Here is a 26929-nt window from a genome sequence, read left to right as displayed (position 1 = left end):
TGCCCTATCGGCGCTGAACGTGAGGAGAGTGCTCTTGTATGCGCACCCCGGGTCTGGAGCGAGGTGTCTCCCTGTGGTGTCGGAGCAGCGCACCCCTGGGTCCCCATGGCGGTCACCAAGCAGCTCTGGATCCGGATCGTTTACGCCTCGGTGGGCACCGTATTCGGTGTGTCGGCTTTCCTGGCGTGGAATGTGGCCTTTGGACAGCCGTGGACTGCGGCCATGGGGGGCCTGTCAGGTAGGGGCTGTGAGTGGGGAGCCGCAGGTGGGAGGCGGATGATGTCATCCTGTGGTGTCTCAGGTCACACTGAGAATACAGATGGATGGATGGCATCTGCGGGAGTGATCACACAGCGGTGTATACGGGAGGGCAGTGTGTGTATACGGGAGGGCAGTGTGTGTATACAGGAGGGCTGTGTGTGTATACAGGAGGGCAGTGTGTGTGTACGGGAGGGCAGTGTGTGTGTGTACGGGAGGGCAGTGTGTGTATACAGGAGAGAGCAGTGTGTGTATACACGGGAGAGCAGTGTGTGTATACACGGGAGGGCAGTGTGTGTATACACGGGAGGGCAGTGTGTGTATACAGGAGAGAGCAGTGTGTGTATACAGGAGAGAGCAGTGTGTGTATACAGGAGGGCAGTGTGTGTATACACGAGAGAGCAGTGTGTATACCGGAGAGCAGTGTGTGTATACGGGAGAGCAGTGTGTGTATACGGGAGAGCAGTGTGTGTTTACAGGAGAGCGGTGTATACACATACGGGAGAGCGGTGTGTGTGCATACGGGAGAGCGGTGTGTGTGTATACAGGAGGGCAGTGTGTGTATACAGGAGGGCTGTGTATGCGGGAGAGCAGTGTGTGTATACGGGAGGGCAGTGTGTGTATACGGGAGGGCGGTGTGTGTATACGGGAGGGTGGTGTGTGTATACGGGAGGGTGGTGTGTGTATACGGGAGGGCGGTGTGTGTATACAGGAGGGCAGTGTGTGTATACAGGAGGGCTGTGTATGCGGGAGAGCATTGTGTGTATACGGGAGGGCGGTGTGTGTATACGGGAGGTTGGTGTGTGTATACGGGAGGTTGGTGTGTGTATACGGGAGGGCGGTGTGTGTATACGGGAGGGTGGTGTGTGTATACGGGAGGGTGGTGTGTGTATACGGGAGGGTGGTGTGTGTATACGGGAGGGTGGTGTGTGTATACGGGAGGGTGGTGTGTGTATACGGGAGGGTGGTGTGTGTATACGGGAGGGTGGTGTGTGTATACAGGAGGGCAGTGTGTGTATACAGGAGGGCTGTGTATGCGGGAGAGCATTGTGTGTATACGGGAGGGCAGTGTGTGTATACGGGAGGGTGGTGTGTGTATACAGGAGCGCTGTGTATACGGGGATGAGTGGGATCAGGGTGCTGCCACTGCTGGGGATGTGACAGGTGCTGTAGGAATGGGACAGGCTGGAGAGCAGGGCAGTCACATGAGTCCAGGTGTATGACAGCCTGCACCTGAGATCACCTGACCACAGGACACGCCCACTGGCAGTCATACACATGAGTCACCTGTTGTTGCAGAACTACAATTCCTATCTTGCCCAGACACCCTTTGGGCTGATGGGAGTTATAGTTCTGCAGGTTGAGGAATATTGAGTTAGTTAGTGGCGTTGATGTAAAGACTGACCATGTGACCCATCCAGCTTCTCTTCCTTAGTAGATTGTACAGCTCTGTATATATGCCCCCATACATCTGATGACCACACTGGGCAGGCTGTCAGCTTTCTGAAGAGTGGTGGTAGAGGCTGCTACGCCAACAATTATTACTTTCGATGTTACTTTATTGAAATAAACAAAACAAAAAACTTTTGACGTGTTGGAGATATATGAAAAGTTTTTATTGGTTAGGGTTTGGCTGCGGAGACCCCTGATCCCTACAATTAGCTGAGGGAAGCCCTTGGCTTAGCGCTTCACTTCCTGTCTCTACAGTAGTCACATAATAGATGATTATGTAGCATTAGGCATATACACCCCCAATGCAAAACATTTACACCACCTGACGCCCCCATCACCTGATATTCACTCCCACATGACTATTTAACTGAATTGTCAGAAAATCTAAAAATCAAGAAATTGTAAAAAAAAAAAAAAAAAAAAAAGTCTGTAATATCAGGGCCCCCTGAGTTGTGTAAGGAGGCTTTCCCAAGCTCCTGATCTGCTGCATGCTGGATTATCTCCTTGCTCCCCCTCCTATCCCTATTCTGGATTCTGGAGCTCAGCTTCTAGCTGTCAATCAAGCAGGGATAAGAGGGGGAGCAAGAAAGCATTCCAGAAACTTGGGAAAGCCTCCATAACACCTTGCACTAAAAAATAAAAGCATTTCTACATTATGGAAGCACAGACAGATAAATGACAGAATTACTCTGAGGAATGCAGTGCTGTAACTTACATGGGTATTTCAATGAAAGATGATTGTGGTGTATTCCTTCATTATGCCACAAACGTCACATGTAAAGGGGTCCCACTGCTAGGACCCCAAACAGTTGGGAGAATAGGAGCACATTGTTTAGAACAGTGCTTCTCAAACTGAGGCGGGTCTCACCAGTGAGGTGCACCCTAGTTGTTGGTGAGGCCCAGCTGGAGAGCCAGTTTTTAAGTAACTTTAATCTGCACAGTCCTTTTGCTGTTTGCAAAAATCTCCATTTTAGCAACGTTATAATTTATTTAGTACTTGCTTCATTGGTATCTAGAGCTTGGGAGATAGGGGGAAAGGTAGCCCTAGTAGTATTTTTAGATTATAAATGGACTTTGGTGAGGCCCATGCCCTATTGGTCAATTTGGTGAGGCCCAGGCATTGCCTTGGTCTGTTGGGTGAGGCTCCAGTAGGAAAAGTTTGAGAAGCACTGGTTTAGAACTTTCAAAAGGGAGAAGAAGCAAGAGAGAACTGGCAAGGGTATTTCCCTCACTGTGTGTGATAGTTATAGGAAAAACCAAGTGACTGTATGCTTACCCCCTGGCCCTGCAGTGTCACATGCTGGTATATCAGAGAAAAGAGACATTGGAAAGGAAAGAAGTTATTGTGTATATCTACAGACACATGTGTGCTAAAAAATAAATTATTACACGTATGACCTCCTTTTAATTTGTGGTTATACTCCATGTTTTAATGCAAGTTCTGTTAATAGAAGATAAGGAAAGTAAAGTCCTGTTAATAGGTTATAAATTGCTATTCCAGGAAAATAATAGCTTTCTGCATGAGCCGTATATTTATGCCAATTCAGGATTGGATCCATGCTTGGTGATGAGGGAAGCCTTTCCCAAAACCTCCTGTGGAAAATGTTCCTGGGTGGAATCCAGTCCACTCCATGGCTTTGTGTGTAAGCCATAAGGGGATGTTCACACTTATTAAGTAGCCTGTATTCAGGGTATGCGTCAGCATACTGGCAGAGATTCCACGTATAGTCACTTACCCCAGCCTTGTCCATTCAGTTCAGTGTCATAGTCTACTAGTGAGTGTGTTGGTCCATTTCTGAGCATATACTGTAAGAGCCTTTGAATCCTGTACAGTATCAGTATACAGTCACAAATGGATGTAACATTGTCCATTGAGCATTTAAAGGAAGCAGCATGTATACCCTAAAACTAGCCAAACCCTGCACTACAGAGGCTGAGAGACATCTTGTGGCACAATACCATGCTCTGTTAGGGGGCACCCTATCAACGAATTGCATATGGGAAAGGATGGAACATGCCTACAGAATCCAACAGATGGATTCCAACCACTGATTGGGCCAAATATGAGGAGAGGAAAAGGTAAGCATCGCCTCATTGTGAATGGCCGTCTACCACTCTATATTCATTTGCGGCCTTTCACTGTTATCTTGTCTATGGATAAAAAAATGTTTTATGCTTCAGGCCATCCACCATATTGGGGTACCTATCATTAAAACAAACTTCTTACATGTTGTAGCAACATGTCAGAAGTGTGTATCAGTGGGGGTCTCAGTGCTGGGTGGACATACTCAGCAGCTCACGCTCTGCCCCCTTCATCTCCACTATAACTGCTATAAGAAGCAGTCGACTGAATTATAATGGAAGCCTATAGAACTCCTGGTAATTCTGTTTTCCGGAAGTTCGATAGGCTTCCATTACAAACATACATGCTTGCATTAGCTGTTAAAGCAGAATGGGCAGAGCAGGCGTTCTAGTGATCATAGGGGGTCTCAGCACCCGGACCCCTACCAATACACATTTATGACCTGTCAGAAGTTTGCAAATCTAAATCTGTATAGTCTGGAGGAAAGGGGGGACATGTTAAAACCTTTTAATATGTTAAAGGACTAAATAAATTTCTAGAAGGAATTGTTTTTAATAAAAAAACAAAACAAGAGGACTCAGAGGTTAGTTGGGGGAAAGATCAGAAGCAATGTGAGGGAAAAAAAAAAATATATAAATAAATATATATATAGATAATAAGAAAGGAAATCCTAAAGGGCAGACTAAATGGAGCAGGTGGGCTTTTTGTGCCAAAAATCTTCTGTGTTTCTATGTTTCTGTTCTTGTCTATAAGGAGGACACTGCTGGAAAGTTTGCTTTTCAGAACAAGGGGGAGATTGTTACCTGCTCTGTGGCGTACGCCAGTCAGCTCATGGGTGGGGAAGAGGGGGGAGGAGGCACAGCCTTGTCCCATGCCTCATTTATTAGGGTTACTCATGGAACAGCTGTAAACCAGGCAAAAGTCTACCCCTGTTCCAGAGCAGATTTTTGCACAATTCCTCTGACAAGCATGCACCTCTTAGATGAAGCCCACTTCCTGGACGAATTTACTAAGACCGGCATACAAGTATGCTAGTCTTAATAAATATCCCCCGAAATGTCAATTTATTATGAAGGTGGATCTGTCATTAGCTTTTTATTGTGCAATCTAAGGGTCCTATTCCACGGCCCGATGAGCGTTGAGCGAGGGCTGCAGGGACATCGTTACCGATGTCCTTGCAGCCCTTGCAGCATCATAATTACCTGTCCAGGCTTCTTCTCCGCGCTGTCTTCATCACCGGGTCCCGTGCGCTCTATCTCCAGAATGGCTGGTCAGTTGACAGGCCAATGGCTGAGAGCTCCGTCAGCTGACCGGCCATTCTGAAGATAGAGCGCGCGGGATTCGGGGATGAAGACAGCACGGAGAAGAAGCCTGACAGGTAATGTATGCTGCTGCTGCTTGTCAAATCGCGGTCGCCCGCCACGCACCGCTATTCAACCGTAGCGATGCGCGGTGGGGGAACAATGATTTTAGGTCTGGCCCTAAATGAACGATCAGCCGATGACACGATCATCGGCTGATGGTTCTCTCTATTTCACCGAACGATAATCGGCCGAATCGGGCCAAATGGGGCCGATCCGGCCGATTATTGTTACTGTGGAATAGGGCCCTAAGGACATGGTAGAATTAAGAGAGCTCTGCCTGTGGCTTATATCTCACAGAACAAAGGGGTCAGGCAGTAATTTTCATTACACCAGACCACTATCTCCACCGGCATCATCTGTTGGTGGTCGGTCAGGGGAGCCCAATGCACCTTTACAGATGGCAAAACTGCAAGTGACGAGTATGGCTGACAAAAGTTAAGCTATATGGGGACCTTGTCTCCTGCCTTACCCCTCCTGCAATGAGTGATCCTTGTTTCAGTTAATAGGCAAATTAGCTCCAAAAGCCCATGAGGCATTCCCCTAGGCTGCAAAATCCCAGCAAAGCCCAGCTTTTTTGCTGAATAACCAAAAAGAAGAGTGATTTGACATACCTAATGGACAAAACATAATATGATACATATATATTGTTTCACTAATAAATATAGTTATTTACAAAAGCGTATTGTGTCCTCATTCAAGGAGTAACAATTTAGAAAAAAAAAGTATGAAAAAGTTAGAGCCCCTAATGGTCGGTGATGTCTTCCTATAAGGCCCTACCTACTTATACCAGACGTGATATCCCTTCCACTTGGAGACGTCAGATCAAGAGGAGATTGAAAGAATAAAGATGGCGAAAAAATGAGTTATATATCAAGGATTAGTCATGTCCCATCCGGCCTGGTCACTGATATATCTATGCCAAAGAAAGGAAGATAGGTACACACTAATATTCTAAAGCAGAGGTTCACATCAATGTTGAAAGTGCAAAGTCTGGCGTGTTTCCCCCATACTGTGGTTTATGGGTTCATCAGGGAATTATGTGGAGAGGCGGTATGAGCTGTCTTCAGTGTTTGTCTTTAGGAGCAGAGCGTTATGTCTTGAGGAGTTGACCAGATGGATCCTGGGATACTTGTCTATCAGAATGTCCAGAGTCCGTCGATGAGCAGGCCAGGTGAGTGTATAACTGCGGAGCAGGATACTTGTCTGTCAGAATAAAACCTGGCCTGTCTGTGACAGAAAAGATGAAAAAGGCTCTTCTAAGTGACTGTTTCGCCCTGACTGATGATAGGAAATCCAGACAGTTCATTCAGACCACTGAGACCCTGATATAAAAGAAAAATTTTTTCCCCATCGACATGACAGCACCACCAGAGAGAGGGACTCCGCCCCCCAGGGACAGGAAACCTAGAGAATAAAAGGAAAGGCCCTCCTCTCCACCCTCAGTGGTTTCCTGTCCCTGCAGGGAGCCTGGAGATGTAGCATGCTGGAGCTCCCTCTAATCCCTGGTGGCTCGGTGCGGCCGAAGGGGAGTCTCAAACGGGCCCTAGTTGGGTCCATAAGCCCACACTCACCGTCCTGGAGGCCGGAAGTATACCCGGAAGTGACGCGCGGTGACGCGTCACGGGATTCTCGGAGCGCGCGGCGGAAGTGACGTCAGACGCCGGGCACCAGGAAGCGAGGCAGCACTGGGAATTCAAAAGCTGCAGATCGTGCTGGAGTGAGGTGGTGGCCAGCATCTCAGAGTGATTTTGTTGTGTGCCAGCCAGCATGAGCGAGAGGAAGAAGGATGCTGCTGGGCCAGCAGAGAAATCCAGGGTAACAGACGGAGACACAGAGTGGTGAGCAGTATCTGTCTGTATTTTACATTACTGAATGAAATGTGTTTTGATAGGAGGAGGAAGCTAGGAAATCTAGACCTGCAAAGAAGGAGTGTAGAATTTGCAAGGGGAGACTGCCTACAGATTATGACAGACCAACATGCGAATCCTGCATTGATAAGATGGTGGCTGCAGAAACACCTAATATATCCTCTATTCTATCATCCATGAAGTGAGACGGTTTCTTTTTCATTTCTTCTCCTTCTCTCTGTTTTCTCTATTATGTTAAGTAATATAATAAGGGCAGCTCTCTCAGGAATTATTTTTTTCTATTTTTAGGGATTTAATTAAAGAGGAAATCCAAAAATCCCTTGTTCAGGTATCTCCTGCGGTTGCACCTGTTTCTGCTCCTAACCCCGCTACTCCAAGTACCTCTCAGGAAGCAGTAGCCCTTGCAGACAATGAGTTTGAAGAGGGGGTTATTAATGAGATAGAGGCGGAGTATTCAGATGATGAACTTTCCGGGAAGCCTTTATTCTCAGTGGAGGATGTGGACACTCTAGTTAAGGAGGTACGCTCCACTATGGAGATTGAGGAGCAGAAGGAACAGAGATCCGTACAGGATATCATGTTCAGTGGCTTAGAATGCAAGAAAAGAAGGGTGTTCCCGGTGCACAGAACCATATCAGCACTGATTAATAGAGAATGGGCAAAACCTGACCGTAAAGGCTTTATTCCTCGAGCCGTAAAACGGAAATATCAGTTTGACGAAAAGGAAATCCCATCTTGGGAGGGGCCCCCCAAGATAGACGCAGCTATTGCAAAGGTTTCAAAGAGGTCTCAGCTGCCTTTTGAAGATCTAGGCACGTTAAAAGACCCCATGGACAAAAAAGCGGATGGTTACCTTAAAAAAGCCTGGGAGTCATCTACGGCTACGTTTAAACCTAATGTAGCCGGTACCTGTGTTGCCCGGTCAATGTTAGTCTGGTTAACACAATTGGAGGATGCAATTAAGGCCAAGGAGTCAGAAGAGACTATTCTATCCTCCCTGGCTCAACTTAAGAAGTCTACCTCTTTTTTGGCAGATGCCTCAGCCGATGCGCTCAGATTCTCAGCCAGATCAGCAGCATCATCAAACTCAGCCAGAAGAGCTATTTGGCTTAAGAACTGGTCTGGCGATGCAGTCGCAAAAGCAAAAATTTGCAGCTTTCTGTGTGAAGGAGAATTTTTGTTTGGGTCAGAACTGGACAAATTATTGGAGAAGGCAGGAGATAAAAAGAAAGGGTTTCCCTCCTCCTTTCAGCCAAACGCCTATAGATTCTTTCGTCCCCAAAGTAGGGGTGGATTCAGTAGAAGAGGATCGGACAGAGGAGGAAGAGGTAGAGGATACGGTAAATCAAGAGGCTACCTCTTCAACCAAAAATCCGATACCTATAAAAAGCCATCTACCCAGTAGTGCTGGGATTAAGGTGGGGGGTAGATTAAGATTTTTTGCCCAGGAGTGGAAGAAGATCTGTGGCAGCTCCTGGGTCCTGAGATACATTCAGGAAGGTGTGGACTTTGACTTTATCTCCCGGCCCCCCACACGATTCGTAATAACGAAGAGCCAAATGGGAGAAGTAGGGGCTAAGACGCTAGAGAAAGAAGTGATTTCTCTTATTGATAAGGACGTGCTTGTCCCTGTGCCACACTGTGAAATAGAACAGGGGTTTTACTCTACACTCTTTTTAGTTCAAAAACCCGATTTATCCTTTAGGGTCATTATTAATTTGAAACCCCTTAACAAATTCCTAAAGTATCAGAGATTTAAAATGGAATCCATTAAGTCCACAATAAATTTATTACAGAAAAATTGCTTTATGGCCTCCATTGATTTAAAAGACGCCTACCTGCATGTACCCATACACAAACAATATCAAAAATACTTGAGGATTGCTATACGGATTAATAATAACCTGTGTCACCTTCAATTCCAGGCCCTTCCCTTTGGAATTGCAATAGCCCCGAGAGTTTTCACCAAAATAATCGCAGAGATGGCAGCGCACATTCGGGAAGGTCCAGGTTTGTTCATTCCATACCTGGATGATTTTTTGCTGGTAGCTGAGTCAGAGCAAAAACTAAATACTCAAATAGTGAGAACTCTAAATATTCTAGATAAGCTAGGATGGATGGTAAATAATGAAAAATCCTTTCTATCCCCAGCCCAGCAAAAAAGATTCCTAGGAATAGACTTAGACTCATCTTCTCAAAAGTCCTACCTACCAGAAGACAAAACTCGCAACCTAAAGGATGCAGTAACCGCAGTACTACAAAACCCCAGAGTAACCATCAGGAAGGGTATGTCTCTATTAGGTCTATTCACTGCAGCCATCTCAGCAGTACCTTGGGCCCTAATCCACAGTAGACCTTTATAAAAACACCTCTTGGAAGTGTGGGATGGGTCTCCCAAAGGATTAGATAAAAAAACAGTCATTCCCCATGAAGTCACAGATAGTCTTTCCTGGTGGTTAGTAGAGGAAAATCTCACAATAGGTTTAAGTTGGAATATATTTTCTCCAATTTTGGTCACAACCGATGCCAGCCCTAGGGGGTGGGGAGCACACTTAGGGGAGTTGGACTTCCAGGGTAGGTGGGATGGATCTTTCAGGGATAGATCCTCAAACTATCGTGAGTTAGCAGCAATATTAGAAGCCTTAAAATCGGCAAAACATTATGTAAAAAACTCTAACGTGAAAATATTATCAGACAATTCTACCTCAGTGGCGCTTGTAAACAAGCAAGGAACCACAAAAAGTACAGCATTGCTGGACCTCTGTTACAAAATATTCTCCTTTGCAGAAAAAAATCTACTATCCTTATCAGCGGTTCACCTAAAAGGAACACAAAACATCAGGGCAGATTACCTCAGCCGGAATTCACTGCACCAGGGAGAATGGCAACTGAACCCGGAAGTATTTCACATGATCACGGACCTATGGGGAATACCGGAGGTGGACCTATTCGCCACAAAAGCCAACCGGCAGGTGACACAGTTCTGTTCGCTATCTCCCAGGGACCGACCTCTAGCAATAGATGCATTGTCACAGACTTGGAGGTGGAGGCTACTGTATGCCTTTCCGCCGTTACCTCTTCTTCCAAGGGTACTAAGGAAGATAAGGCAGGACAGGGCCAGGGTGATTCTATTGGCTCCCTTTTGGCCCAGAAGAGCGTGGTTCTCCTGCCTAACTCAGATGTCCATCTCCGACCCATGGGTTCTCCCGGACCGTCCGGATCTTCTTCTTCAAGGGCCAGTTCAGCACCCACAAGTGGACAAGCTCCACTTGACGGCCTGGCTCTTGAAAGGTTAATCCTGAAAGGTAAAGGGTTGTCGGATGCAGTCATCACGACATTACAAAAAAGTAGAAAGCCTATAACATGTAAAATTTATTTTAGGATTTGGCAGGCATATTTTACTTTTATAGGCACCACGACAATAGACCTTGACAAACCGAACCTGGCTGCGATTCTGGACTTCCTGCAAAAAGGACTTGAGAAAGGACTAAAAGCAGCTACTCTTAAGGTACAGGTCTCGGCTCTAGGAGCATTATACAGTCACCCGTTAGCAAAACACCCTTGGATTGTTAGATTCTTTAGGGCCTTAACCAGACTCTGTCCTAAGATCACTAATAGAGTGGCTCCATGGGACCTTAATATAGTTCTCTCAGCACTAATAAAAGCCCCGTTTGAGCCGCTAGCAGAGACGTCTCTAAAATTGCTAACTCTAAAAACTGTCCTGTTGGTAGCAATAACGTCGGCCAGGAGAGTAAGTGAGATGATTCACTTCTCAGCCTCGGAACCCTATACAAAGGTTCTAGAAGATAGAATTATACTTACCCCAGATCCGGCTTTCCTTCCGAAAGTTGCTTCTAGTTTTCACAGGTCCCAAGTAGTGGTTTTGCCTTCCTTTTTTGATAAACCCACAAACGAGGAAGAGAGAGAGTATCATTGTTTAGATGTTAGGAGGGCAGTCCTTGCCTATTTAGACATCACTAGACCATTTAGGAAGTCAAAAAATTTATTTGTACAGTTTTCTGGTCCCAATAAAGGGAACAAGGTGGCTAGAGGTACGCTAGCAAACTGGATCAGACAGGCCATAAGCTTATGTTATGTTTCCACTGGTCTTTCGCCTCCTCTCTCTCTTAAGGCTCACTCCACACGAGCAGTATCAACATCTTGGGCAGAGAAGGGAGATGCCTCTCTAGAGCAGATCTGTAAGGCTGCCACTTGGTCTTCTCCTCACACTTTCTTCCGTCACTATCGTTTGGATCTGTCCTCTACTTCTGATATTTCCTTTGGTAGAAGGGTCTTGCAAGCTGTAGTCCCACCCTGAATTCCTCTCTGGTATTCTCTCTGGTGTTGCTGTCATGTCGATGGGGAAAACCGGAGTTACTCACCGGTAATGTAGTTTCCCCGAGTACATGACAGCACCATTACATTCCCACCCCTTAATACTCTATTTCTCACTGGGTGAACACCTAGGGGGTTCTATTAACAGTTCATAGATAAGGAAGTGTTTCCTATTCTGAAAGCAAGATGGATAATTTATATTATGATTATATGTTTGTACACTGTGTATATGCATGATTAAAAATTATAAGGCTCTCTTCAGTCTCGGATATTCACTGAGGGTGGAGAGGAGGGCCTTTCCTTTTATTCTCTAGGTTTCCTGTCCCTGGGGGGCGGAGTCCCTCTCTCTGGTGGTGCTGTCATGTACTCGGGGAAACTACAATACCGGTGAGTAACTCCGGTTTTTTCCTTTATCTTTATTCTTTCCATCTCCTCTTGATGTGATGATCTGTGAGTGGAAGGGATATCCAGTCAGGTATAGTGCACCCCAGCGGTCCCCTAGTTTGGTAGGTAGGGCCTTACAGGATGACATCCCCGACCATTAGGGGCTCTACCTTTTTCATACTTTCTAAATTGTAACTTTTTGAATGAGGACATGATACGCTTTTGTAAATACACATACCATATTTTCCTGCATATAAGGCGACCCCCAACTTTTCCAGTTAAAATATAGCGTTCGGGATATACTTGCCGTATAAGACTACCACTCTACCAATGCACACCGAATAAAAAAAATTATATAAAACATCAGGAAGATCTGAGAGGCAGAGATGGAGGTACAGTAATACTGGTAGGATACAAGAAAAGGCCATACGGGTGAAAGAGGTGTGTTCTTCTGTACACAACGCAACTCTAGTATATATCTTTTTTTTCATACCCCGGACACCTGCAGCTTGCTCTTCCCTTTATACGGTCACCGCATACGGCAGGTATGTGGCCGCTTTTGAGCCCCCCCTCCCACCGTATGCAGTGACTGCAGATTCTCCAGTCCGGTGTCAAAGTTTTTCATTTACCTGCCCTATAAGATGACCCTTGACTTTTAAGAAGATTTTCCTGGCTTAAAAAGTAGAAAATGCAGTATATTGTTTCACTAATAAATATAGTTTTCAGCATACTGTATTGTGTCCTCTGCATAAGTCAAATTACTCTTCTTTTTTGGTTCTTCACTAATTATTTTAAAATGACCATAAAGGGTTTAACTTGGGGTGTTATTACACGGGCTGATGGGGGCCCGATAATTACTGTAAACAAGCACTGATCTGCTAGATCAGCGCTCGTTTACTAGGCCTATTACACGGCCCAAAAATCGTTTAACAAGGGCTGCATGGACACTGATGTCCTTGCAGCCCTTGCTCAAACTGTATACATTACCTGTCCATGCTGCAGGCCTCCTCTTGTGCTCTGCTTCTCCCCGGGTCCCGCACACTCCAACTTCAGAGCAGCCTGTCTCAGCTGACAGGCCGCTCAGACAATCACTGGCCGCATCTGTCCCGGCCAGTGATTGGCTGAGCGGCCTGTCAGCTGAGGCAGGACGCTATTACACGTAGTGATGCACAGCCAGCGCCCGATAATTATAGGTCCAAACCTATATCAACGATCAGCCGATGATCGCTGTCATCGACTGATCGTTGCGTTTATACGGAGCAATAATCGGGCGGATAGGGCCGATTATCGTTCCGTGTAATAGTACCCTTAGTTCTTACTCTTAGTATATTACATATATTTTGTATCCTTTTAATATAGGTAATATTTATGTTGTGGTAGTGTGATTGTGTAAGTGATCTGTTTCTCTGGTAATTCCCTCCCAGGGTTCTTGGAAGGTGATGTACTTTGTCTGGATAGAATATTTTCTGCTTGGCTCTGCTAGAAACAGCTGCTTTCTGCAAGATAAGGGAAATCTGCTGCCAATAAGTCTGTTGTGCACTTCAGGACGGTATTAATTCCTACCTTCATTGCATTCATATGCAGCATACCTGGCAGGCTAGGACCCCGGTGAAGTTTGGTGCCAGTGGTTAACATTTTCAATTAGCTTTGTGTTTTGGTGGTCCCAGAATATGCAGGTTATATACTAGTAGCAATAGAGAATCATTGCTAACATCTGCTCTGCTGGAACACTAACAAAAACTGGGAAGTTTATAGGTCTAAGATATGATCTGATTTTTCTGTAAGGACCTGGTTGTTTTAACCAAGTGAGAAGGAAGAAGTCTGTCAGGAAGGAATTGGCTAATAAGTGGCTCTCTGGCTGGGTTCCACTGAGCCCCAAGCTTCTATAATAGGGTCTCCCTGGACTCTGTCTTGGGAATGGTGGCATAAAAAGGTGCTTTCTAGTAGGGCTGGGTTATATACCATGAAAATACCAATACCGTGTCTGGCGTCGGTTAACCGACCTGGCCTTTGCCAGGATGGTATTTGCGATATTTTTCTGTCTGGGCCCTGCACTGGTTGGTTGGAGGAGGTCTCTTCCACCTGACAAAGTTTCACCCTTGACATACATTATGGTAATGGTTTTTCCAATGCCGCCAATGGAAAAGGCATCTCCAATAAAGATGATGTCGGTGGGATTTGAACACTGGACCCCAGAGCTGCAAGATGTTTATTCTCCAATGCTAGAACAAAGTGGTAGTGGTGCTATTTAAAGGGGAACTCCAGGTAGAGGGGGGGGGGTGCGACTTCTGCAGAAGCATGTAGCTTTACTTACCTATCTATTCCAGTTTTGAAAATACCAAAAATCCATTTATTTGTTGTTGTTTTTTTTTTGTTCTGTATTCTGTTTCTGTACTTCCTGGTTGAGCGGTTGTATACAGGACTACAGATTTCAGAATGCAATGCTTTCCCTCAGCTGTTCATCACAGTCCTCCACCCTGCCCATTTCCTGCCCAAAGCTGTTACAGAACATCTACAGACATGGTTAAAAGTTTTGAGAATGATACAAGTATTAATTTTTACAAAGTCTACTGCTTCAGTTTTTAAAATGGCAATTTGCAAGTAACTGCTGTTAAGCTGATCACTATAACATTCTAGAGTATATGCAAAGTCAATATTTGTCTAGAAAATGAACTTTATCCCTTAAAACACATTTCAACATTATTGCAGCCCTGCCTTAAAAGGACCAGCTAACAATGTTTCAGTGATTGCTCCATTAACACAGGTATGGGTGTTGGTGAGGACAGGGCTGGAGATCAATCTGTCATGATTAAGTAAGAATGACACCACTGGACACTTAAAAAGGAGGCTGGTGCTTGGCAACGTTGTTTCTATTCTGTTAACCATGGTTATCTCTAAAGAAACACGTGCAGTCATCATTGCACTGCACAAAAATGGCCTAACAAGGAAGAGTATTGCAGCTAGAAAGATTGCACCTCAGTCAACAATCTATCGCATCATCAGGATTTTCAAGGAGAGAGGTTCCATTGTTGCCATAAAGGCTCCAGGGCGCCCAAGAAAGACCAGCAAGCGCTAGGACCATATCTTAAAAGTGTTTCAGCTGCGGGATCGGGCTACCAGCAGTGCAGAGCTTGCTCAGGAATGGCAGCAGGCAGGTGTGAGTGCATCTGCACGCACTGTGAGGCGGAGACTCTTGGAGCAAGACCTGGTCTCAAGGAGGCAGGGCCGTCTTACCCATTGGGCATGGTAGGCGGCTGCCCAGGGGCCCTTGCGTCCTAAGGGCCTCCTGCCCGCTGTCACATACCCGTATTTTTCGCTTTATAAGACACTTTTTTTTTTTTCTCCCAAAGTGGGAGGACAAACTAAGTGTGTCCTATAAAGCGAAGACGGCTCCCAAGCAGTGCCGGGCACAGCAAGGAAGCCGTCCCGACCGCCCCTCTATTGCCGCTCACTATGCATATGCATAGTGAGCGGCCCTGAGCGAACCCCTCCACCCGCCCCTTCTATCGCTGCTCAGTTGAGCCGATCAGAAGCCCAGGATAGTGCAATGAGCAGCAATTTCCTGGGCTTCTGATTGGCTCAGCTAAGCGGCGATAGAAGGGGCGGGCGGTCCCGGAACTCACCCGTCGGCCGGCCCCAGCAGCTGATCTCCAGGCAGCGTGCTCCCGTCATCCTCCGGGCACAGGCAGTGGGGTACAGAGACACTGCCTGTGTCCCGGATGTGTCGTGCAGCCTCTATCATTCGCACCTCTGCCCAGGGGCCCATAATGCTGTTAAGACGGCCCTGCTAGGAGGGCAGCAAAGAAGCCACTTCTCTCCAGAAAAAACATCAGGGACAGACTGATATTCTGCAAAAGGTACAGGGAGTGGACTGCTGAGGACTGGGGTAAAGTCATTTTCTCTGATGAATCCCCTTTCCAATTGTTTGGGACATCTGGAAAACAGCCCTTTCGGAGAAGATGAGGTAAGCGATATTACCGGTCTGGTCTCATGCCAACTGTAAAGCATCCTGAAACCATTCATGTGTGGGGTTGCTTCTCAGCCAAGGGAATCGGCTCTCTCACAGTCTTTCCTAAAAACACAGCCATGAATAAAGAATAGTACCAGAATGTCCTCCAAGAGCAACTTCTCCCATCCATCCAAGAGCAGCTTGGCGATCACCAATGCCTTTTCCAGCATGATGGAGCACCTTTCCATAAAGCAAAGGTGATAACTAAATGGCACAGGGAACAATACATAGAGATTTTGGGTCCATGGCCTGGAAACTCCCCAGATCTTAATCCCATTGAGAACGTGTGGTAAATCACCAAGAGACGGGTGGACAAACAAAAACCAACAAACTCTGACAAAATGCAAGCATTAATTGTGCAAGAATGGACGGCTGTCAGTCAGGATTTGGCCCAGAAGTTGATTGAGAGCATGCCAGGGAGAATTGCAGAGGTCCTGAAGAAGAAGGTTCAGCACTGCAAATATTGACTTGCTGCATTAACTCATTCTAACTGTCCATATAAGCTTTTGTTACTCATAATATGATTGCAATTATATTTCTGTATGTGATAAAAACATCTGACAAACACACATAAAAACCAGAGGGCAGCAGATCATGTGAAAATATAATATTTGTGTCATTCTCAAAACTTTTGGCCATGACTGTAGGCTGTGTTCACACATTCCAGTTTCATTGTGTTACTGAATTATTTGCATTACTTTCATCATTTCATTGTGTTCCCACCCACACAGCGCGTATTCTCTACCTGTAACACCACACAGCACGCTGTATTCTCTACCTGTAACACTACACAGCACGCTGTATTCTCTACCTGTGACACCACACAGCACTCTGTATTCTCTACCTGTAACACCACACAGCACGCTGTATTCTCTACCAGTGGGGGTGTAGTCATGTAACACACACTTCAGCTACCAGGGGGATGGTGGGGGGTGTAGTCATGTAGCACAGACACTTCAGCTATTTGGGGATGGTGGGGGCTGCAGTCATGTAGCACACACACTTCAGCTACCAGCGGGATGGTGGGGGCTGTAGTCATGTAGCACAGACACTTCAGCTACCAGGAGGATGATGGGGGCTGTAGTCATGTAACACACTTCAGCTACCAGGGGGATGGTGGGGGCTGTAGTCATGTAACACACACACTTCAGCTATTTGGGGATGGTGGGGGGTGTAGTCATGTAGCACAGACACTTCAGCTATTTGGGGATGGTGGGGGCTGTAGTCATGTAACACACACACTTTTCCTTCTTTCAGGGCATGGTGACCAGGATTTAGGCGGCAGGGTAATCTGCAGGTTACAGCCCCCCTGCCCCGTCAGAGCACGGGAGACCTCCTGGTCATCCCCCACTGATGTCTGCCCGGGAGTTATCTGAGGGCCCCGGCCGCTCCTCCTCACAGTCCTGCGGCCCCCACCTCACAGTGCAGCCAGATGGAGTGGCCCGCCTCTCCTCACCTCCAGCCTTCTCCTCCGTCCTCCTCTCCCCGACCCCCTGCTCTCCCTCCTCACCTCCAGCCTTCTCCTCTGTCCTCCCGCTCTCCCTCCTCAGCCTCCTCACCTCCAGCCTTCTCTGTCCTCCTCACATATGCCTTCTCCGTCCTCCTCTCCCCGACCCCCGCTCTCCGTCTTCAGCTTCCTCGCCTCCAGCCTTCTCCGTTCTCCTCTCCCGGACCTCCCGCTCTCCTCCGTGCAGCTCCACATGCCACATAAATCATCTCTCTGATAACAGTGTCTGGCTAAGCCGGACCCTATTATCAGACAGACACCGGCAGCGGGGGTCTGCTACACACAGTAGCCGCCCCTGCTGCATACGGAGCGGCTCAGAAGGGGTTAATGCCGCTGTCAGTGTGACAGCGGCATCAACACAGTTACATAGCCGGCACAAGCAATTGCTATGTGCCGGCTATTTGAAATTGGTGCCGCCGGGAACGGAGGGAGAGAGAGCGTGGAGGAAGTGACAGGTGGGGACAGAGGGCGGCACATAGAGAACACGGCCGGCGCTCAGATAGCCACCGGCCGTGTTTTTTGCTCTATACTTTATGTTAAACTGCGCTATTATGCAAATTAACATAAAGTATCGATACCAGGAAATCCTGGTATCAAACCGTTTTTCTGCCCGAAATATCGATAGTAGTATCGATATTTCGGTGCATCGTGCATCCCTTATATAGACACATCTAAATAACTTTTAATAAAAAACAAGTTTGTGGAATTATCCTTTAAACTCTTTCCTCCTACTGGCTCTGTTCTGCTTTGCTGGGTGCTGTGTATTAAGGAGAGCTATCAGTCACCTAAAACAGGGCCTATTTAAAGCATATTGCCCATGAATGACACTCATCACCTCCCTGGAGGATAGAAATTGAGGTTTTAATTGTGGGGTACAGATGTTGGGACCTGCACCAATTATCAGAACAGAGCTCCTGTGTTCCACACTCTTTGAATGAAGCGGAGGTGAGATATGCGCACTGCAGCTTCAATCAGGTTTATGGGCTGGAAGAAGATAGCTGATTAAATTAGAGTTCAATAGAGCGGAGGTCTGACATGCAACTTGCAGCTCCATTAAAGGAGAAGTCAGACAAAAATTTTTATTAAAGTGTTGTATTGCCCCCCAAAAGTTATACAAATCACCAATATACACTTATTATGGGAAATGCTTATAAAGTGCTTTTTTTCCCCTGCAATTAATACTGTATCAAGGCTTCACTTCCTTGATAAAATGGAGATGTCACGACCTGACTCCCAGAGCTGTGCGGGCTGTGGCTGCTGGAGAGGATGATGGCAGGGGGACACTCTGTGTCCCTCCAGTGCCCAGTGTCCCTCTGCTATCATCCTCTCCAGCAGCCACAGCCCACACAGCTCTGGGCGTCTGGTCGGGACATCACCATTTTATCCAGGAAGTGAAGCCTTGATGCAGTAGTAACTACAGAAAGAAAGAAAAAAAAACACTTGGGGGGGGGGGATGATTTATAATCTGGTGCAAATTGCCCACAGCAACCAATCACAGCTTTCATTTTACCAGAGCTAAAAGCTGAGCTTTTTGCACCAGTCTAAATTTTACACCCTTTGATAAATCCATGTGCATTTCCCATAATAAGTGTATGTTGGTAAATTGTATAACTTTTGTGGGGCAATAAAATACTTTAAACTTTACTTTGTTGCCGGACTTCTTCTTTTCAGATTATTGGGCTAGAGGTAGATAGGAGAGCATCTATAGAGTGGCATGTATGACTACTGCTCCATGGGATCCAAGACCACCCTGATGAGACCCTATACCTTATTTGCAGGGTAGGGTATGTGTCTCTTTTGTGGGGCAAACACCTTCTAACAGATCAATTGTGAGCTTGTTAGGATGTATCTGTTAGATGGAGGGATTATAGTCTTTGGAAGATGAATGCTGCTGTTAGCGGCCATTTAACGCCCCAGTGACCCATAGGCTATAATGACAATCATTTACCAGATGAGCTGCTTATCTGTTACACGATGCCTGTGAGGGCTGTGATACCTGCAGTGGCTTTGTCACCCATAATGTGGTGTCTGATTAACAGATATAGTGGTTCTCTCCACAGGACACCCAATGACATTTATCACCTATCCACAGGGTGTGTAATACACTTCCGATTAGTGGGGGGCAGATTGCTGACATGCACACCAATTACTAGCATTAGGTCCACAGTAACCATTTTTTTTATATAGATCACATAGTAATTTTTAAAAAATAACACCAGTGTTTTTCTTCTTGTTGCACATAAGAGGCTGTGATGTTCCACTCCCATTAATATGCTGACTGTGAAGATCTCCCTTATTTTCTGATATTTCCGGCCTCCTACACATAATACTTTCCAAATGATGGCGTTCCTCAGCCTGGGAGGGAGACAAGACTATTGTAACGTTTACTTGGGGAATTGCAAGTTCTTTTGAATAGCTGAAAAATTATAGAGGGTGTAATCCTTGTAAAGATAGACACTGGGGATTGTTTCTTCAGTTTGTGAGAAACTTTAAGGAGTTACACCCATATGTTATTCATACATAAATATATTTGGTTGTGTGCAAGTACCAAGTTTCTTCACGGTAAAGAAGATCTGACTACGGAAATGAGAGTTTAAAGGGGTACTCCAGAGGACAGATTGGTAATTTGTTTCTATTTAAAAATCTCAAGTCTCACTACTTATCAGCTGCTGTATGTCCTGCAGGAAGTGGTGTATTTTTTCCAGTCTGACACTGTGCTCTCTGCTGCTACCTCTGTCCCTTTCAGAAACTGTCTAGAGAGAGAGCAAATCCATATAAAAAAAAACGTCTCCTACTCTAGACAGTTCATGTCATAGACAGGGGTGGCAGCAGAGACTGGAAAGAATACACCACTTCCTGCAGGACATATAGCAGCTAAGTACTGGAAGACTTTAGTTTTTTTTAAAGGGAACCTGTCACCCCCCGTGCCGGGGTGACAGGCTCCCGACCCCCCGTTAGAGACCCCTATACTTACCTCATCCCGCCGGGTCCCACTTCTGGATTCGGTCGGGTCCCGGAGATCTCAGCCGCTGCAGCCCGGCGCGCGCGCTGACAGATGAGTCCAACGCTCATAGAGAATGACGGAGCGCTGGACTCTCCTGTCATTCTCTATGGGTGTTGGACTCATCTCTCAGCGCGCGCGCCGGGCTGCAGCGGCTGAGATCTCCGGGACCCGACCGAATCCAGAAGCGGGACCCGGCGGGATGAGGTAAGTATAGGGGTCTCTAACGGGGGGTCGGGAGCCTGTCACCCCGGTACGGGGGGTGACAGGTTCCCTTTAATGGAACTAATTTAGGAACTAATTTACAAATCTGTATAACTTCCCCCCCCCCCCCCAGCTGACTCTTTTAAAGGTTCTTAAAGGGATTGTCCCTAGATATCTATCAACACAATGATACATGCTGGAACCATCGAAGAGAGGGACTGCATTGGTATTCACAAAAACCAAGAAGCAAGTAGTGCTATATTCATCCAGGTCTTCTCTACCCCTGATCCGAATGTTTTCCTATCCCGTTCTCTATATTTCCCACACAGGCTCTCAGTGTGGGAGAGGTGATGACTTCTGGTCTCTGCCCCAGGACTAATGATAAACTACTTTCTTCAGTGCTGAATCCCAGGAGTTACCCAGCACTTTCCTGTATAGTCAGCCTCTACGAAAAAAGTGTGTGGCATTATATTTAACATGGCAGCCAGTGGATGACACTGGGTCTGTATGGAATACAGTTGCATATATCTGGGCTTTATCTTTAGAACAGATGTGATCAGGGTCTGATCCTGCAGCGAGATCAGCTGATGTGTGCACAAGGATCCACACCATGACTTTGCACTTTCAAACTTCCTAAAAAATAAATCTGCTTGGTCACACTATATAGTTTACCTTGTTTTAGGAAAAACACTACAATTTCAGAATCTGTTCCCTTTTTATTATGAGTTAGCAAGGTTGGAATACAATGTGTGCAATGATTCTAGCTGATTCATGTTCCCATCCATGTGATGTCTGTAGGGTGCTTTCACATGTGCTGTTTTATACAGTTTTGGAGATGCTGAGTAATTTCCTATGTTGTTTATATTGGTTGTAAGTATATTCCTAAAGAGGTATAACTACTCTGGGACCCCCCCACTCTGGCCAGAGGTGATCAGGAAGCCTGAGGTTGTTTATCGTTAACCTGAAATCGTTCACCATATTACACAGAACGATAATCGTTAGTTACAATCGTTACTACGATAGTTATTGCAATCGTTTCTATGATCGTTTACTCCTTCTAATCCCAGCAAAACAATGACCAGTGTGCAATTACACTGAACGATTAGTGAAAAAATGCAGAACTTGAGCTAACGAATATGGAATTACAGTGAGCGATTAACGATAATTTTAGGTTCAGATCTAGATCAACAACATACGAACGGTTTTTCGATCAATGCCTGCAATTACACAGAACGATTATCGTTTAAACATGAACGATTTTTCGCACGATAATCATCTTGTGTAATAGGGCCCTTAAACAGCTGTAGCAATCTGCGTAACTCCTAGTGACTTCAGTGGGACTTGCACAAACAACATAGCCCAGTGATGGCTAATCTTGACACCCCAGCTGTTGCAAAACTACAATTCCCATCATGCCTGAACAACCAAAGATATGGCTTTGGCTGCCCAGGTATTATAGGAATTGTAGTTAAGCAACAGCTGGAGTGTCAAGGTTAGCCATCACTGACATAGCCCCACACGATGAGGCGTTCATTTAATTCCCAGAGTCTTCCCCCAACTCTGAAAGGATACATTCAGAAATAAAACATGCCCATGTTAAGAGCTGCAGCTCTCGTTGATCCCTCATTACCCCCCTCGGTCAGCGTGGGGGGTGTTGAACTAGGGCTCCCGTTCACTTCAGTTGGACCTTCAGCACTGAATCACACTTCAAAGAAGTGACATCACTACTTTAGGCTGGGTTCACACTACGTATATTTCAGTCAGTATTGTGGTCCTCATATTGCAACCAAAACCAGGAGTGGATTAAAAACACAGGCTCTGTTCACACAATGTTGAAATTGAGTGGATGGCCGCCATATAACAGTAAATAACTTCCATTATTTCAGTACAACAGCCGTTGTTTTAAAATAACAGCAAATATTTGCCATTAAATGGCGGCCATCCACTCAATTTCAACATTGTGTGATCAGAGCCTTTCTGTGTTTTTAATCCACTCCTGGTTTTGGTTGCAATATGAGGACCACAATACTGACTGAACTATACGTAGTGTGAACCCAGCCGTAAAGCGTTTCCTCCAGTTCAATGGGACTCAATCTGTGTGATTTCTGTGTCAAAAACAGCATGATTTATGCCTGTGTGAACAAACCTTATAACACAACTATTGTACTGACACTTGGCATGATTGAAACTAAAATCTGTAATAAACTTGCAACATCTAAATATACTTTAATGAATCCTTAATAATCTAGTGTATACAGGCAGTAGAGCTGGTGCAGTAGTGAATAAAGTGCTCAAACAACAAACCAGAAAAATTCTGTCAGTCTTATGGCCATATTAGATGGACCGATACGCCAGGTAAACGAGCGCCAATCTGCTAGATCGGTGCTCTTTTACAGAGCCAATTAGGTGGCGATTATTGTTTGGCAAGGGCTGCATGGACAATGTTGACGATGTCCGTGCATTAATTGCTTTATTCAGAAAATAATAAAGTTTTATACTTACCTCTCAGTGCTGCCTGATGTCCTTGTAGACTTTCCTTGCTTCACACAGCAGTTGCTAAAGCTTCTACACCAGTCTCTGAAGTGACACGTGGCCAATCAATGACCTAGACAGGACAGTGCTGCAGCCAGTGATTGGCTTACAAGCTTCAGCGACAGCTGCTGTGAGCAGAAAAAAGCTTGGAGGACACCGGGGAGTGTGGAGAGGTAAGTATAAAACTTTATTATTTTTTTTAAAGACTAATCAGCTGCTGGCAGTTGATTTTATAACCTGATGAAAGGCACGGATGTTCGGCTCCTCGGCTGATCATTGTCTTTATTGCAGGGGGTTGTACATGAATTGGCCTAATTGGGCAGATAATAGCTTAGCTCTGGCGCTTGTCCAAACCCCACCAATGCCTACGGGTATTGAAAATATGCAAGTGTGGATATTGCTGAGGATCCAGCTGCTTTTCTGCAGCATAATCTGTAGAAATATAATGCAGATTTTAAGGATTGTATTCTTATCAGCCATGTTTTGGTTATGGGAAAGTATTTTAGGTAAATGGTGATCTCTTAACAATACATAGGTCTCATTTTATTTTTTATTTGTTTGCAGGTGTCTTGGCTCTATGGGCTCTCATCACACATATCATGTATGTCCAGGACTTCTGGAGAACATGGCTGAAGGGGCTGCGCTTCTTCCTCTGTATTGGGATTTTCTTCTTTATCCTGGCCGTCATAGCATTCATCACATTCCTCGCTTTAGCCATATCTAATCATCAGTGTAAGTATCCGAGCCCTGTCTAAGCACCCAGTGTAACAAGGAAGGCATACATGTAATGGAGCCAACAAGGTCACAGTTGTCTGTGTGCTAATGGGAAAGGCAAATAGATTGTGTACAGGAACAGTTTGGTGAAGAATACTTCACTGTGGAAAGTGTCCCATTCCTGGCATATTGCTCCCCCTAGGGCACATGTAGCACAGGTTGTAGTTACAAAGGGCATAAAATGGATGTACAGAGTAACTGGTATTCAGGAGCATCTGCATCTATTCACTACTGCTGGGAGTAAGCTACACCAAAGCTGGCCATACACCTTAAAAAACTCACGCTCATCACCGGTTATCTCCCCGCCCATCTTCCCCATACACAAGAACATTCTGCACAGCCAAGTGTTCCTGTGCCCTTCATAGGGAGGGGTAAGCTGCAGCAAGAGCGGGTGGCCGAACCGACCACAACTAGTGGGTACAGCTTACTAAAGTGTATTAGACTTTCTGCTATAAAAAGTATTGAAAACTGTAACCAATGATTTCCAAGTGATTTTAATGTTAACGTAGTGATCACATTTACTTTCAATCACAGAAAAAAAAAGATCATACTTACTGGTAAAGAAAAGGTTAAAGAAAAAGTTTTCTTTGCCATAAAGTCCCCACGTAATCTGACTGATATGTTACTAGGACATCACTGCAGCCACTGCTCGGGGCAGGTCCTGTAGGGTTGGCACTGCTTACAACCTGGTAGAGATGTAGGCTAGTGCAGCTCTAAGAGTGCTGGCAGCTGACCAGAGAAACACCTGTTTATTATATTTCTCCACCCTCCAGCCCGGGAGCAAATTTTGCTTTTGTCTAGACATCCCCTTTAATTTTACATTTAGGAAGCTAATGCGAAGGTGTTATATTTTTTTTTTTCTGCCTTTACGCTTGAACTCGACAACCTCTTTATAAATGTACACGTCAATGGAAAAAGGGCTTTTACTTGTCACTCCCACATCAAAGTACAATACTCAACATCAGGTGACACTGCACACGAGACTGTATCTCCCTATATGAGAACATTGTGATCTGTATGTTTCACCAAGGCAGGAAAATAGAACTGTTTTCTGGACAAAATCCTTACATATACTAGGGATAATATCATTTGGTGCATTTCTGTTTTAATAGGAATTTTTATTTCTCTGTTTTTGTAACTGTATAGATGGCTGCATTTAATACATTCATCATAGAGATGAGTTGGCTTGACATTTGACTCTCGCAGCCTGGAGACAACAGGTTCTTGCGAACCTGAACTTTCTGTAAGTTCACTCATCTGTAGTTAATACATTTATATCCGTTTCTCATATCTGTTTTTTTTCCCCCCTTTTTAGCTTTCATTGATCCAAAGAGTTACTACCTGTCCTGTGTATGGAGTTTCATGTCCATGAAGTGGTCCTTCTTGCTGGGCCTCTACTCATACCGCTACAGGAAAGAGTTTGCTGATATCAGCATCCTCAGTGACTTCTGACACACTAATCTCTAGTGACTAAAAGTGGATTTTTTTTTATTGTTTTTTTGAATATATAACAAGCTCCTTGTCTTCTGCTCAGCTTTTCCACAATGACTTTTGAAGGAAACTACACAAAGGAACCAAAGGAGCCTTGGTGAAGATGAACATTGCATTCACATTCTTATATTGGTTTCTGCACTTACTTCCTCCATAACAAGTATTATTTTAACTGCTTCTGGTTATAGAATTTGCAATGATTTTTGAGCAGTACCTGAGCGCTGCTCCTCTCAGACAGAGCTAATCAGCACAGTCACTTTATCGCGGCTCTGCCAGAATGGATTGATAAGGTCTGGTGACTCTACAAGGCTGAACATGGCTTCATGAAGAGGTGTTGTTTACCTGGTTACACCACAGAGCGAGGATTTTACTTTCTTTTAAATGCAGCTTTCCAGATCACTATGTCCACGTGTAACTATAAAATAATGGATTTGGAGTTTGTCCTCCAAAATTTCTAAAAAATAAAAAAGCTTTTAGTAAGTTGGGTTGTAAACTACGGCTGCCCAGGGAGTGCATTGGCATCTTGGTGTGTAACACTTGTAGAGGTGTAGTTTCTGATGATCTGTGCCATGAATGTTGGTCATTTACGTGTGTCTGCTTTGACGTATCATTTGGAGATCGATCAAATTGTTTTGAAATCGGAATCATTGTTTCATAAAACTGAACTTTTAAGAGATTCTCTTTACTAGTCCTTAGGGTGTTTCTTTTGTCTACCAAAATGTGGCTAGGGCTATGTATTATCTCTGATAATATTGGTGCATGTACCCTTCTAAAGCTGCCCAATAGGAAAGCATTGAGGAGGGGGGGGCATAAGGGGTCACTGGCATCATAACAAGCACCATGACGCTGTGCAGTATCCATCATAAGACTGAGCCACATGGTGCCCTGACTGACCCCATTGTCTTATACTAGGACCCACTAAGGTCAAAGCTTCTGTCAGTTTAACAATAATAATAGTGTTGAGCTACTTGTGCTGTCAACAGTGCAAGAATGCAGATGTGAACGTGGCCTTGAAGAAAAAGGGGTTATAAAAGCCTACAGGGTAGGAAAAAGGCAATACATATGGCCAGCTGAAAACTTCTGGTGTGTAACAGAACTACAAATAATAAAATATTCACTTTCTGCTCACAGTTGTAATACTCTCAAACATGAAGTAAATATTTTGTGCTGTTTTTGACGTGAAATGGTAATTAAGTTTTTTTTTTCCCCCCATTTCAGTCTATTGGCTTCCAGTGCACAGGGATCTAATGACTTCTTTCAGCAGGTGCTGTAGAATGTGTGTCCATTTCTCTGGTACAGTTCCTGCTTTCCCACATTTCTATAAACTCTTACTTTCCTGCTGTCATCCCTTGGACTGATCCGGTTTCTGTTGTCTGCATGCTTGCTGAAAAGCAGTATACGCAGATGTATGTACAGTGTGCAGGAACACCTTATTAGTTTGTACAGACAGTGTCAGACTATATAGAATTGGGACATTGGTTGGATTGACATAATGTTGGTCCCTTTCATTTAGGAATAGGGCAAAAGATTTTATATTTTTTCAGTGACTTATCACAAGATTATTTTGACTGGATTCCCCTTTTCTGAGCAGAACGCTGTTCCTATTCTTACATGTAACTTTGTCACCACCAGGCGGTTGATCTGTTTGATGTAACTTCTGTATACAT

General features: G+C 45.2%; 1 protein-coding gene across 1 annotated transcript; it reads left to right on the top strand.

Moving 5' to 3' along the window:
- Positions 1–26390, top strand: SLC48A1 (solute carrier family 48 member 1). The gene is made up of 3 exons (XM_069970262.1): positions 1–238; positions 23562–23729; positions 25087–26390. The coding sequence occupies exons 1-3, from the start codon at positions 106–108 to the stop codon at positions 25221–25223; spliced, it is 438 nt and encodes a 145-aa protein (XP_069826363.1). The 5' UTR covers positions 1–105; the 3' UTR covers positions 25224–26390.
- The last annotated feature ends 539 nt before the right edge of the window (positions 26391–26929 follow it).

Source organism: Dendropsophus ebraccatus, chromosome 5, assembly GCF_027789765.1.
Source record: "Dendropsophus ebraccatus isolate aDenEbr1 chromosome 5, aDenEbr1.pat, whole genome shotgun sequence".
NCBI lineage: Eukaryota > Metazoa > Chordata > Amphibia > Anura > Hylidae > Dendropsophus > Dendropsophus ebraccatus.
This window is presented reverse-complemented; position numbering and strand designations above follow the sequence as displayed.

Bases quoted from the DNA above. Each gene is read 5' to 3' on its own strand.
- SLC48A1 (XM_069970262.1), top strand. From the start codon at position 106: ATGGCGGTCACCAAGCAGCTCTGGATCCGGATCGTTTACGCCTCGGTG. The intron at 239-23,561 runs GTAGGGGCTGTG...ATTTGTTTGCAG, and splicing joins GGCCATGGGGGGCCTGTCAG to GTGTCTTGGCTCTATGGGCT. The intron at 23,730-25,086 runs GTAAGTATCCGA...CCCCCTTTTTAG, and splicing joins AGCCATATCTAATCATCAGT to CTTTCATTGATCCAAAGAGT.